This window comes from Entamoeba histolytica, genomic scaffold, assembly GCF_000208925.1.
Source record: "Entamoeba histolytica HM-1:IMSS scf_1104750518923 genomic scaffold, whole genome shotgun sequence".
Classification (NCBI taxonomy): domain Eukaryota; phylum Evosea; order Mastigamoebida; family Endamoebidae; genus Entamoeba; species Entamoeba histolytica.
Genome location: NW_001914952.1, coordinates 18,717 through 33,434, shown reverse-complemented (window position 1 = coordinate 33,434; position 14,718 = coordinate 18,717). Strand labels below are relative to the sequence as shown.

Below are 14,718 nucleotides of genomic sequence, written 5' to 3'. Positions count from 1 at the left end.
TGTCATGTGTTTTTAGAAATAAACCAATACTTAAATTATAAAAAACTCAGTGTTTTATTTAACCAAATAAAAAATTATGACTATGATTTTTTAATCAATTTTTATATTCCCTTTTATTCTTAATCATTAAAATTCAATGATTCTAGATTAAATAAAACACAAAGAATGTATGATAGAGATTCTTGTTTATAATTATGATGATGAAACATCAAAATAAAGAATAACACATTTTTCAAAGGAGAATGGTATTAAAAACAAAATAGGGTTGTGAAATAGAAAAGAAAGACAAACTTCAAAAAGAAAAGAAAGGAACTTTTGTTATAGAAAGAGAATGTCAAATAGCAACACATCAACTGAACCAGTGATTCATGCAGAAATTGAGAATGAAGAATTTGACAAAGTTGAAGAAAAGATTGAAGAAGAATTAGAACAAGAACATGAAAAGATTGAAGAAGAGAAAATTAAACCAGAAAAAGAAAAGATAATTGAATATGACAATAAAATTGATCCAATAGTTGATAATTATATTAATTCATTAGTAAACACTAAAGCAATGATTCGATCTGATATTGAAACAAGAATGTTAGCAATTATTATGTCATGTAAAGCATGTAATAGTGAAGAAAAAGCAAAGCAAATAATTGAACAAAAACTTGAAGAAAGACCAATGGAATATGATATTGTTTCTAATGTTAAAAGATTAAAGAAAGCATATAATGTAGAGAAAATAGATAATAAGTTATATGGAGGTAGTTTGTTTAAAAAGACATTAGTTCAAGATTCAGCACTTGAACAAAGTGATGCAAAAATGGAAAAAAAGAAGAAAAAGAGAGAAGAAATGGAAGAAAAGAAAAGAAAACAATTATACGAAAATGCTGGATTAGTATCTGCACCAACTATTTCAGTTAATAAAGCTAAAGTTGATAGTAATTGTAAAGACGTTAAACAAGATAATATAAGTATTGCATATGGTAAACATCTTATTCTTGAAGATGCAGATTTGACATTAGCACATGGAAGAAGATATGGACTTATTGGTAGAAATGGATGTGGAAAATCTACATTAATGAGAGTTATTGCTACAAGAAATGTTGCAATTCCTGATAATATGACAATGCAATTTATTGAACAAGAAGTTGATGGAGATGATCGTTCAGTTTACCAAACAGTTTATGAAGCAAATGTTGAATTAGTTCAATTATATGCAGACCTTGCAGAACTTGAAAAAGAGCCATTGGTAAATGCTGAAAAGATAACAATGGCATATTCTAGATTAGCTGAATTAGATGCAGATACAGCAGAGTCAAGAATTAAATCAATTCTCACAGGTCTTCAATTTACTCAAAAAGATTTTGAAAGACCAACAAAAGAATTTTCAGGAGGATGGAGAATGAGAATTTCTATTGCTAAAGCTATTTATATGCATCCTGATTTATTACTTCTTGATGAACCATCAAATCATTTAGATTTCCATGCATTAATTTGGTTAGAAGAAGTATTAAAGAATTGGGATGGAACATTATTGATTGTTTCTCATCAACGACAATTTTTAAATGCAATTGTTACAGATATTATTCATTTTAAAGATTTCAAACTTACATATTATCCAGGAGATTATGATACATTTGAAGCAACAATGCAAAAACGATTATTACAACAACAACGTGCATATGATGCTCAACAAATACAAAGAAAACATATTCAACAATTTATTGATAGATTTAAATGTTCTGCTGTTCGTGGTCCACAAGTTCAAAGTAGAATTAAAATGATGGAAAAAATGAAAGAAGTATCTACTGTTGTTGATGATGCCGAAGTAACATTAACATTCCCAGATGTAGAACCATTAGATTCTAATATTGTTTCATTCCATGATATTACATTTGGATATGAACCAGATAAAATTTTATTTAAAAATTTAAATTTTGCATTGAATATGGAAAGTCGTATTGCATTAGTTGGAAGAAATGGATGTGGTAAAACTACTTTTCTTAAATTATTAATTGATGCATTAACTCCTGTAGAAGGTACAGTTCAAAGAAATCGTAAAGCACGAATTGGAGTATTTGCACAACATTTTGTTGATCAATTAAATTTCAAAGTTAATGCAATTCAATTCTTCCAAAATAAATATCCTGAAAAAACAGTTCAAGAAATAAGATCACACTTAGGTAGATTTGGAATTACTGGTGATTCTTCTTTACAAAGATTAGATACTCTTTCTGGTGGTCAAAAATCTCGTGTTGTATTTGCTGATTTAGCTTATAAACAACCTCATTTATTACTTCTTGATGAACCATCAAATCATTTAGATATTGAAACTGTTGAAGCATTAGCTCGTGCTTTAGCTGTGTATCAAGGTGGTGTTTTAATTATTACCCATGATGAACGTCTTATTAGTCAAGTTTGTGATGAAATTTGGCATTTACATGACCAAACTATTACTAAATTCCCTGGTGACATTGTTGAATATAAACGTCATGTAAGAGCAGAAATCTTTAAGTAAAAATGAAAAAAAAAATATTCAAATGAATGAAATTTTTTTAACCAAATTTTAATACTGTTCATTTTTATTATTAATGAAAGTTAAATTGAAAATAGTTACAAACATCTTACAATTAATTAATAATAATACTTCATTCATATGAAGCAGAATTTTGATCTTGACTCGAATCATTGGTTGTTGTTGTTGTGAGTTGACTTAAAAGACTTTCTGAATGACAATTACAAAGATTACCATGTTCTGTGAGTATACTTCCTAATATTTCATTTCCATCAATAAAAGGATGTTCAATAGCTTGTTGGGAAGAAAGACGAGAAGAAGCTTTTACAGTTAAAAGACCTAAAATAAAATCTTTACAATCATCAGATATTTTGATGTCATTTGGAAATGTCACTTTTCCTCTTAATATGTTTGAAACAAGTTCTTGATCTTCACCTGCAAATGGAAATGTTCCACAAAGAAGACTATAAAGAACAACACCACATGACCAACAATCTATTTTATTACCATAAGGCAATCTTCGATATAATTCAGGTGCCATATAATAAGAAGTTCCTACTTGTTCAGTCATCAATGTCTCTTTTTCAGTTTCAACTGATAACCCAAAATCACTGAGCTTGACTGAAGAAATATCGTTGGGTTTTTCAAGTAACATATTTTCTAATTTAATATCTCTGTGTGTAATACTTACACTATGAAGATATTTTACTGCACTCATTAATCGTATAGCAACTTGTCGAACTACTTGTTCATTTTGAATTCCATTCTTCACAAGATAATCAAACAAATCTCCTCCATTCATATATTCCATCTCCATCACTGCTCGATGTGATGTTAAGTAGACATTCAAACATCCTAATATACATGGATGATTTACTCTTCTTAATATACTAATCTCATTTAATATTTGTGTTTCTAATACTTCATTATTCCGTTCTTTTTCTCCTACTTGATAAATTTTAACACAGACTTCTTTTCCTGACTCTCTTAATCTACAATGATATACTTTACTAAATCGAGCTGAATGTAATTTATTTAAAATTACATATCTTGACTTAGGAATACTGGGGTCTGTTAGAAATGACGACTTTATTCCATTAATGATATTCCTCAGGAAACTCATTGATTTGTGACTATTGAGTTTCGTCTTAGGTTTTTAATTAAGTTTTAGTTCATCTCAATCAATGGAAAAATTATTCTAGTTAAATTCAAAATCAAAAAAGAAAATCAAAAAGACGAGTTTAGTAGTATAAGTTAGATTAAAAGACTTTCAAAGACTTAGTTTATTTAATAATGAAAGTATTTTTAAATTTTTATTTTTAAAAACCTTTAATGTCTTATCTAATCTTTAATGAAAGTATTCCTATCCATATGAAAGTACAAAAAAATGTCAATTAATTATAAACAAATACTTTAAAAAAACTATTGTAGTATTTTTGGTTTTCTTAGATATTAATTCTTGATTAACTTGTAAGTATTAAAACTGTCTTATATTAAAAATTATAATTTTTAAATTCATTCATTTTAATTTTTAATTAAATTAATTATTATACCTATTTGATATTCAATGAATTGATTAAACAAATATCCTAAACAATTAAATATCACTAACAATCCTTTTATAAACTAAAAAGATTTTAAAAGGAGTATATTTATTAATATACCTTATCTTTTCATAATATTCCTAAATTTATTTAAAAAACAAATATCTATAATAAATATAAGTGTTTTATATAACTATAAATAACATTAATAGAAAATCAAAAAAAAACTTTAAAATTTAAACAATGGCATCAATTGAAAGTCAGTTATATGAAGTTATTAGAAAAGCAATACCAAAATTACCAAAAGAAGAACCTCCTTACAATGAATTAGTTCAACTATTATATAATAATGATAATGGAGAAATGCTACCACAAACTGTTATTTTATGTGAATTGTTAATGATTTTATCAGGAGCACAATATGTTGGAACAGAAAGACCAAATCAAGTTCTTACAATTTCACCACACTCACTTCATATCACTTCATTACCAGCAACATCACATTTTAAAGAAACAGTTCCATTAATTATAGCTGAGTATCATAGAATATTATCTGCCTCTTCTTCTTTAGAACAAATTATTCCTACCCTAGATAAAATAACTTTAAAATCGTTGTTATTAGAGTCATTACTTAATACAATTATATTTATCACTTGTGACTATTGTTTACCTGAACTTCTTTCTCTTGTTGCAGAATGTATAACTAATGACTCAATGAATTCTTTAATTGAAAAGTCAACTAACTGTGAGCCATTACAAACCCTCTTTTCTGCTTTATCTTATCAACCACAAGTTATGCCTTCAGTTAGATATACTGCAGCAAGAAAATTCTTATTTCCAAATTCATATAAATTCATTTCATTTATGATGTTCAAAGAAAACCCTTGTACTATCCAACTTGAATTAAACCGTTTAATAGAAAGTAGTGATGTTAATGGTGTCATTGCATTGCTTCGGTTTTGCGGTAAATATTCTAAATTATCTCATAAACCTTTAATCGATGATTCTCATTGTTTATTATTATTCAGAAAAGGTCTTTCACAAGGAATTCTTGATCTATGTATTGCAAGTATTTATGCACTTTCAGGGTTAAAGTTTGGATATTCTAGTCTTGTTTCTCTTGGTCTTTCTTGTTCACAAAATAAGTCAACCCAAATGCTCTTACCTTTTTACCGATTTAAATCACAATATCTTCTTTTATTGAAGATTTATATTGATTCTGTACAGTCATTTGATAAAAATCCATTGCTCCCTATTATCTCAGTTATGCAACAAGACTTTTTATTACTTTTTAAACAAGAAATTTGTTGTGCAGAAGACCTTGACGTTTTGTTTAATGCTGTAGAATATTTTAACTTTAGCCCTGTTGAATTAACAACACCAATTGCAACATTTGTCTTTTCACATCCTAATTATTATTATAATAATCCCAAACCTTTGATTAGAATACTTAAATACATTACTTTTGATCAAAAATGTCCTCCATTTCTCATTGGCCCTCTTAAGAAAAATATTCTTCCTATTGAGTCAGTAGAAATGATTAAACCAGTTAGTTATTTAGTTGAATCTAACCCAGTTTATGATGATTCTGGTCTATTAACTCAACAACAAGTTGAAGAATTAATTAGTAAATTTGGAGAGCATAAAGAAATAAGAGACTTTGTAATAGTTTTAATAAAATGTAAGTTACAGGTCAACTTAAATTGTTTTATTCCAATGTTAAAATCTATTCTTCAAGAACCTATTGAAGAACGTGAAGAAAGTATTATTGAATATTATTTTCAAAATGGTGGAGTATTACCTGTTGTGGATCATTGTTATGATCAGAAAAAAATTACATCTTTAGTTAAGAAATATGGGGTTCGTGGGGATAGTCAAGTTCTTATGAATCAAGCTCTTCAAGCAGTAAATGAAAAAATGGGAGAAATAGTTGTTTTGTTAATACATCAGTGGATTGAAAATGGTGGAACTGGAAATGTAGACCTTTTTGTTTCAAAGGCTCTTGAAATGATTGACTATTCCCCAAGGGAATTAGCTGCTTCTATTCTTGAATTAATAATATCCTCACAAATGAATAAGAATATTACTATTACATATTCAACTTTATTTACACCAGAAGTTTATAATAAACTGGAAAAATTTTCTAATATTGAAACAGTAGTAACAATGGTAAATGTGATTCAAAAAATTACTCAAGGTACTTTTAGAATGAGATTTAAAGTGAGGGAAGATTATACTTCTCATGAATTAAGTGATGAAGAATTATTAGTAGTTTTAAAAAGTCAAAAAGAAATGAGATGGTATTTATGGAGTAGAAAAGAAAGAGTTATGAATTATCTTGAAATAAATGAGAAAATGAAAGACAATGAGATTGAAATTGCATATTACATAATGAAAGTAATAAATGATACTATCAAACGAAACTATGAAATGTGGAAAGAGAATTATCAAGAAATTATCAGAAAAATAATCTCGAATTGTCTTGTAATTAATAAACTTAATCATCAAATTACTTCTCAAAATGATATTGTTAAAACAATTGGCTTTGTTGATGTTGTTTTTGAAGGATTTAAAATGATTTTAGTTCTTCAACAAATAACAAATTCAAGTGTTATCAATCCAACTCAAGCTGAATTTATTATTAAAACTATTGAAAAAAGTTGGAGTAAAGAAATGAAGAATTATATTATTACCATGAAACTTATTGGACTTAAAATAGTTCAAAATACTTCTGGAGAAACTGAGAAAGTTAAAGAGATTGGGAAAAAGATTCAAGAAGAATTTAATATAAATGAATTACAAGAGAGTGGGTTAAGTGCGTCATTAATTAAATCAATAATTGAATGAAGAATTAATAATTAATGAATATAAGTTCTAAATAAAAAAATAACAAAGAAGAACCAAAAACAAATCAATTTATTGTTTTAATATATCAAATAATTGATTTGCTATTGATGGGTTACCAATAATTAATAACTTTTTATTCAATAGCAAGGGATTAATGTTGTTTATAGTTCTTGTAATTCCACCAGCTTCTTTTACAATCAATGAAGCAGCAGCATAATCCCAAACACATAAATATTTCTCATAAAAACAATCTGTTCTTCCACAAGCAACATAACAACAATCCATTGCAGCATTTCCCAGCATCTTTATTCCAGCAACACCTCTAGTCATTATCTCATTTAAATTAAATAACATAACATCTATTGCTTCACGTTCACGACGATAACCTGGGTTTGTTCCAATAATTGCTTGATTAATTTCTGTTGTATGACTAACATGAATTTGTTTTCCATTCATAAATGCTCCTCTTCCTTTAATTGCACTAAATAATTCTTCTTGAATTGGGTTATACACAATTCCAATAACTACTTCTTTGTTAATAGACAATGCCACTGATGTACAACACATTGGAATTCCATGAACAAAATTAGTTGTTCCATCAACTGGGTCAATAATCCATGTAGGATCATCAGTTAATTCTTTGTGAGTATCATCAGTTTCTTCTCCTACAAATCTATGGGTTGGGAAAGCAGCACGTAATGATGATATTAAATATTGCTCAACTCCTTTATCTGTTTCTGTAACCCAATCTATTGAACATGACTTACTTGTAAAACTCTTTATTTCTTCATATTTTTCATTCATTGGAACACTTGGGTTAGCTGTAGTGAATAAATGATCATCACTTCCAGCAATAGTTACCTGCATTTTACAATAAGCATCTCTAATCATTCTTCCACTTGTTTTAACTAACGGCATAACTGTCTTAAAATAAGTATTTAACTCTTCTTCAGTCATTGTCTTTTCTTTTTTAAAACAATTTATTTTTTCTCTTTTTTATTTTTCAAATTTTATATTTTTTACATTTTTTTTTTATATTTTCTAAAATATAAAAAAAAACAATTATTAGATATATCCACAATTGGATTTTCTTCATATTAAGAAATGATTATTTAAATTTCTTTAATATGCTCTATTTCTGCAATTGAGTTTATTTCTAACAAGTTTGAATTTTATAATTTCAAAAATATTAAACAAAATTTGAAAAATAAAAAAAGAGTTCTAATTTTGGTGAAATGTTTTTTATTACGAATTAAATTTAAAAAACTGAACAAAAATAATAAACACGACATAATAATTCTTTTTATAACTATTTTAATTATTTAAAAATAAAACGATTTGTCATCTTCTTCTTATTACTCGTTTGTTTCTAAATGAACACTCCTCAACACAAATCTTCAGTTATTACTCACAAAAGGATAAATTCAATTCAAGAAGATAAGGAACAAAAAACATTAAATGTTCGTTTACCTATTTTTCGTGTAACTCCACGATCTTCTTCAAGTTCTCCAACATTATTACCAATTTGTTATTCTCGTTCACCTTCTCGTCCTGGATCACCAATGATATTAGAGAGAACATTAGATTAATTGTATTTGGTCTATAATATAATAAAGTTATTGAGTTATTAGATAGGAGGTTAATATATTTTCTGTTTTAGCTTTTTGATTTTCTTTACTCTAAGCTGTCTTTGATTATCAAAAAAAGGTCAATAATTTAAGAATTTAACAACTCATTCACTCTTAGTTTTATCTTTAATATCACTTATTTTTTATTCCTTTATTTAACAATTCAGGATTTGTCCCAACAACAAATTAGACTAACACTTATGCCTTATGGCTTATTTGTCTCTAAATTAAACCAACTAAAAACTTTATTAATTTAGTACAACTTAATGAAGACACATTTAGCTTATTCCTTGGTTCAATCAAATTATTCAACTTTTCTATTTCTTTAAATATTGAATGTGTTTCTTCTTTATATTGTTTTAACAAATTTACTGTAAGAATTATTTAAATAAATTTTTGTTGAGTTATTTAAACAATAAACGCAAATAAAACGTCTTTTTTAGGGATATCACTTTTAAAAGAAGAAAGAAACATTACAACTCAAATAAGTTCTTCATATCTTTTTGTTTGTTTAAACAAATTCATAAAAAAAATAAATTTCAACCTTTTAGTTTGCCTTAGAGTTGACTTCTTTGATAAAATCATCCACAAGATCTCCAAGATTAAGTGAAATATGTTTTTCTTTTTCTCCCCCTCCATATTTAATTCGTATTTGTCCTTTAATTTTAGTGACTTTAACAATTTGTGTTATATCATCTAACATGACTTGATCCTTGATTTCCCATTGCTCTCTTTCTTGGATTATTACAACAACTGCCTCTTTACTAACTAAACAAATAGCCTCTTCTTTGGTTTTTCCTTTACATCTTATGCATTTAAATTGTTTGTTCTCTTTCATTAAACTTTCACAATACCCATTTACTGATTTGGCTTTAGCAACTGCTGCTTCTTTAGCCTTCTTTTTATCTTCTTCTTCTTTACGTTTTCTTTCTTCTTCCTCTTCTTTACGTTTTCTTTCTTCTTCCTCTTTACGTTTTCTAGCCTCTTCTGCTTCTTTAAGTTTTCTAGCCTCTTCTGCTTCTTTAAGTTTTCTAGCCTCTTCTGCTTCTTTAAGTTTTCTTTCTTCCTCCTCTTTACGTTTTTTAGCTTCTTCTTTACGTTTTCTTTCTTCTTCCTCTTTACGTTTTCTTTCTTCTTCCTCTTTACGTTTTCTAGCCTCTTCTGCTTCTTTAAGTTTTCTAGCTTCTTCTGCTTCTTTAAGTTTTCTTTCTTCTTCTTCTTTACGTTTTCTAGCCTCTTCTTCTGTGGCTTTTTTTTCCTCTTCATTAATATTTTCTTTTTCTTCTTCCTTTTTCTTTTGTGCCTCAACGTCTACATCTTTAACTTTTCTTTCTTCAGTTGATTTTTTCATTTGAGACTCTATTTCTGTTGGCTGCTTTTCCTTTTCTAATTCTTCTTCTTTTTCCTTTCTTTCTGCCTCAAGTGAAACTGTCTTTTTCTCTTCTTCTTCTTTCTTGTCTATTTCTTCTTTTGCTTCTTCTTTTTCAGTACTTGTTTTTTGTTCTTTTTTATCTTCTTTCTTGTTTAATTCTTCTTCTTCTTTCTTTTGTTCTTTTGGTTTTCCCACTAACCAACTCATTACTGATTTCTTAATTGAGTCTGTGTCAATAGATACAACAACCTCTTCTTGTTTTTCCTCTTTATTTTCTTCTTTACTTTCCCCTTTATTTTCTTCTTGTTTTTCCTCTTTATTTTCTTCTTTACTTTCCCCTTTATTTTCTTCTTGTTTTTCCTCTTCTTGCTTTTTCACTACTTCTTCTTTTTTTTCTTCGTTGCTCTTTTTTTCTTTATTAGGTTCTTCTGTTAGCCATCGTAGTGTTTGCCTGAATGAATTTCCCCATCTTGATTTTGTATGTTCTTTTTCTACTTTGATTTTCCCATCTTCTTCTTTTCCTTCTGTCTCTCCTTTATTCTCTTGTTTTTCTTTCTTGTCGTCTTCCTTTTTTTCTGTTTCATCTTCTGTTTTTCGTTCATCTTTAATACCTTCAGTGATTACCTCCTTATTCTCCTTTACTTCTCCTCTTTTAAATCGTGAAAACAACCCTCCTGTGACACCAAGACATGCAGGACATTTCAGTGTGTTATGACCTTCTATTTCAAATCCTAAACTTCCTTCAATAAAATATTTATGGTACATTTTATATCCTCCAACCATAATTCCAACTCTCTTATAACCTCTGCTGTATAACTCATAGCACAAAATAGCCATTTCTTTTATTGTAGGATTACCTCCTTCTCCAGATGCATAGAACACTACAGGTTGTTTCTGTGTTAATTCTGAAAATACTTTTTCAATATTTTCTTTCTTTTGATTATCAATTTCTAATGAAATTGCATGTGTTAAATGTCCATGTTGGTATTGTTCATTTGGTCGGACATCTATCATTTGGAGTGGTTGTTTAAATAGTATTGTGTAATTTATAATATCTGTTGGTGTCAATGAAACTACAAATGCCTCTGAAATGTTTGCAGTGTACCATTGTTTGAACTGAGGTGTATTATTTAAACATCCATTAATAAGTCCATTGAAGGATGCAGGACTTTTTGCTAAATAACATTTAGCAATTGAAAGAAGAATCTTAATTTCATCAGATGTATAACTTTTTGAAGCCATAAAATTAAGAACTTCTTCTTGTGTTTGAAGTGTTTTCAATTGACTTCCCATATCTTCGTAAATAGCAACCATTACATAGAAATAAAGATTTTTATTTTGGAAAGTGAATATTCCATCTAAAAGAGTTAAAATTGCTTTAAAATCTTTACACATTTTAACGTTCAAATTAAAAATGAATCGTCGAAGTAATTTATCTGTTGTTAATTTCATTTTGTCTAGATGAATAGTAACATCAGGGAAATAATATAATAAGATCATATGTGTTAATGATAATAGTCCATGCCATCCTCTTGGAAGTAAGTTAATGCAAAATCCCATATAACTATTATAAATCCTCTGTATAAAAGGTAAGTCAATTCTTCCCATAATTTTTTCCATAATTAATACAAATAATACAATTTCTTCATAATATTGACATGGATTTGTATGAATAAGATATAACACTGTCTTCTTTGCATCATCAATTTTATCTTTTGATAATTCAAACTTTGTGAGGTATTCTTCAATTGTAGTAAGTTCTCCTATTTCTCGTTGTGCTTTACATTCAATACCATCTACTTTTGGAATTAAATACTACGTTTACTGTGAGTTTTTGTTTTAGTTTTTTTTAAATCTTTTTTTTATAACTTCTCTAAACAAACTTCATATAATTCAACTCTAAGATCATCAGGAATTGGATATTCCTTTGCTAATTGTGAAATTGTAATAAAATCTTCATCTGCTTTTGCACGTTGATATAGTTCATTTACTCTTTTTTCCATCTCTTCTTTTCTATTTCAGAGATCTTCTTAGTTCTATTGGTTATTTTCTTATTTTAACTCTATTAAAAACGAAATTATTAATTTTAGACATTTAATTATTTTTCTTATGCTTTTCAAAAAAAAATGATTTAAGATTGTTTGAATAAAATTTAAATGATAATTATTTTACAAATAAATTCATAAAATACATAGTTCAGAATGGAAATAATGAATGATAATAAATATAATGAATAACAACAAATTTTTTGTGATAAAAGTCATTAACCAAAAAAAGAAGTTAATGAATAAAGATAAATGATGTTTATACAAGAAGATAAATAAGAGTTTATGCTAATGGATAACTAGCATGATGAAAGAAGATATAAAGAGTGGAATAAACAGTCAAAGTTATTTGAAATAAAATACATAGAAATAAGAGTAAAGAAAAATAAATCAAATCTGATTAACCTTTAGATTTCATAGTGTTGAGAAGTGAGTGAATTAGTTTCTTCAACATGGTTTATTTCGATTGAAATAATAGTAAAGATAAAAAGAGAAAGAACTAAAAAAAATTACTTAGATGATAGTGAAATTTAAACACTTATTAAAAAGAATTTATGTCATTAAAAAGAAAAATAATGAATAAAAGAAGATAAGAGTAATACAAAAAATGAAATAAATAATAATAATAAAAGAAATGAATCAGTAAAAAATAAAAGAATAATGTATTATTGAATAATATTCAAATATCTAATACATAAAAAATAGTTTTATGACAATAACAAATAATATAAAAATTATTTACAATATCCCATAGTATGAAATTTACAAAAAAAAATTAATTTTCTATTACAAATTGATATTGAATTATTAAAAACATAGTATAAGTTAAAATGATTTGTTCATAATAAAAGGTAATATGAAACATAAAATAATGGCAAGAATGAATTTAAAAAAAGAAAGAAAAATATGTAAACGTTAATTGGGCAATAAAATTATTGAGTGTATTAAAAGGATTATGTTTTAAATTATAATATAATTAAATACTCTGATGTAACATTTAAGTAATAAATAACGTAACTATAAACTAATTAAACATTTGAATGTAATGATAAAATTATTTCTATTAATTATAAGTAAAGAGGGAAGGATAATAAATGAATAAAATAATTATGGTACTAATAACTATGATATAATATATAATAAATATTGTATTAAGTTAATAACTGGGGATATTAGATAAATAAATAGAAATTAAAAACAATAACATTTTGAATCATTCAATATTATTAAATATTTATTAATTAATATGAAATACATCAATATGGTTTAAAAAATATAATTGAAATAATAAAATTACTGAAGAATAAATAACAGATGAAAAAAGGATATAACATTAACAAAAAAAAAAGAGAATAAGAAAATAATATTTTAAATACTTAACATTTTACTTGTTTTAAATACAAATATAGTAAATACTATTATTGATACTATAAACATGAAAAATAGAAAGATAAACATATCCTAAGTCAATTATTTTAATATTTTTTTTATTCATAATTTTTGAATGTCAAATTTATGTTTATTCTCAATTATAAATTTCACTTAATTTCTCTTCTCATATATTTGCACTTAATTCTTGATGAACAAGTGTTTTGATTTATTTAATTATATCATGTCTTTTCATGTCATTTAATTCTCTTTATTTTATTAATCTTAATAACTTTACTTTAGGGTATTACCTTTCAAATAGAATCAATCTTGTTATGTCATTATTTAATAAAAATATAAACCTTTAAAGTGTTATTTCCAAGAAACAATATTTAAATTTTAATATTGTTAAAGTCAAAGGAAATGAATGAAATAGTAAGTTAAAAAAAAAAAAATTAAAAAATTCAACATTTTTATCTGATGAAGTACAAAAATCAAGTTAATTAAAAATTTTATATAAAAAACTATTTACTTTAAATCTCCAATATAATTGATTATTTCAAAGATAATTTTTTATGATAATGACTTTCTATTTGTCATTTTGATTGTGTTCAATGTAATCAAATTCCACAAAATTTATCAGACAGATAGAGTTTAATTTCTGTTCTTTTTTAGTAACAAAATATAATTATTGTAATGAGATTTTTATTTGGCTTTTCAAAATTTTTTTACGTGTCACATAAAAATGACAAGAAAATGTTTTGTTGAGATAAGTTCATTCCAAATGGCATATTAAAGAAAAGATAAAGTAAGTAAAAAGAGTTTTTTTTTCAAAATAAGAGAAAGAATAGAAGAATAACACTTCTATTTATAAATAAGAATTAAAGAAAAGTGTTTTTCTACAGGTTTTTTATTTGTAATGTAAATATCATTTCAACCATTAACATTCCCTTTTTTCATCTTTTCACTTCGGGAAATCCCATAGAGAATAACAGGACATTGTCCTTTCTTATATAACACAAAATAAAACCTAATGAACTTAAAAAGTAGAAGTAATGATTGGAGAGATAATCATTGGTGGAATTATTGGATGGATTATTTCTTATTTTTTACCATGTAAAGAAACGTTATATAATATCTATTCACAATTATTTAAAGGAATTACCAGAGCAACTGGTATTCACAATGTCATTCAAAAAGAAATTAAGAAATCAACAACTAGTATAGGAGAATCATTACGTATTAAAGAATTTGAAAACTACACAGAAATCCCAGAAGTTGGATATTCAAAGGAAAAAATGATGGAACTTTTGAAGAAGTATTTTGAATATGATGCAGAGAAAATTAAAACAAAACACATTTCAGGATCATTTTATGCAGGTAATCCAGAACGAAATGAAGTTATTGGAGA

At 26.2% G+C, this 14,718-nt stretch overlaps 5 protein-coding genes across 5 annotated transcripts, besides 2 other annotated features; 2 read left to right on the top strand and 3 right to left on the bottom strand.

Annotated features, from left to right (window-relative positions):
• Positions 1–331: 331 nt before the first annotated feature.
• Positions 332–2,506, top strand: EHI_175440 (non-transporter ABC protein, putative; the record flags this gene model as incomplete). Its single annotated transcript, XM_644188.2, has 1 exon — positions 332–2,506. One exon carries the CDS (start codon positions 332–334, stop codon positions 2,504–2,506), a length of 2,175 nt encoding a protein of 724 aa, XP_649280.2.
• A 130-nt stretch (positions 2,507–2,636) lies between these two features.
• On the bottom strand, positions 2,637–3,626 carry EHI_175430 (protein kinase domain containing protein; the record flags this gene model as incomplete). The annotated part of the gene is made up of 1 exon (XM_645519.1): positions 2,637–3,626. The coding sequence occupies one exon, from the start codon at positions 3,624–3,626 to the stop codon at positions 2,637–2,639; it is 990 nt and encodes a 329-aa protein (XP_650611.1).
• A 664-nt stretch (positions 3,627–4,290) lies between these two features.
• EHI_175420 (uncharacterized protein) lies at positions 4,291–6,894 on the top strand (the record flags this gene model as incomplete). Its single annotated transcript, XM_645520.1, has 1 exon — positions 4,291–6,894. One exon carries the CDS (start codon positions 4,291–4,293, stop codon positions 6,892–6,894), a length of 2,604 nt encoding a protein of 867 aa, XP_650612.1.
• A 69-nt stretch (positions 6,895–6,963) lies between these two features.
• Positions 6,964–7,851, bottom strand: EHI_175410 (myo-inositol monophosphatase, putative; the record flags this gene model as incomplete). The annotated part of the gene is made up of 1 exon (XM_645521.1): positions 6,964–7,851. The coding sequence occupies one exon, from the start codon at positions 7,849–7,851 to the stop codon at positions 6,964–6,966; it is 888 nt and encodes a 295-aa protein (XP_650613.1).
• Positions 7,852–7,944: 93 nt separating this feature from the next.
• Positions 7,945–8,066: a repeat region.
• Positions 8,067–9,069: 1,003 nt separating this feature from the next.
• EHI_175400 (uncharacterized protein) lies at positions 9,070–11,897 on the bottom strand (the record flags this gene model as incomplete). Its single annotated transcript, XM_645523.2, has 2 exons — positions 9,070–11,709; positions 11,778–11,897. The coding sequence occupies 2 exons, from the start codon at positions 11,895–11,897 to the stop codon at positions 9,070–9,072; spliced, it is 2,760 nt and encodes a 919-aa protein (XP_650615.2).
• Positions 11,898–12,316: 419 nt separating this feature from the next.
• Positions 12,317–12,414: a repeat region.
• Between the last annotated feature and the right edge of the window lie 2,304 nt (positions 12,415–14,718).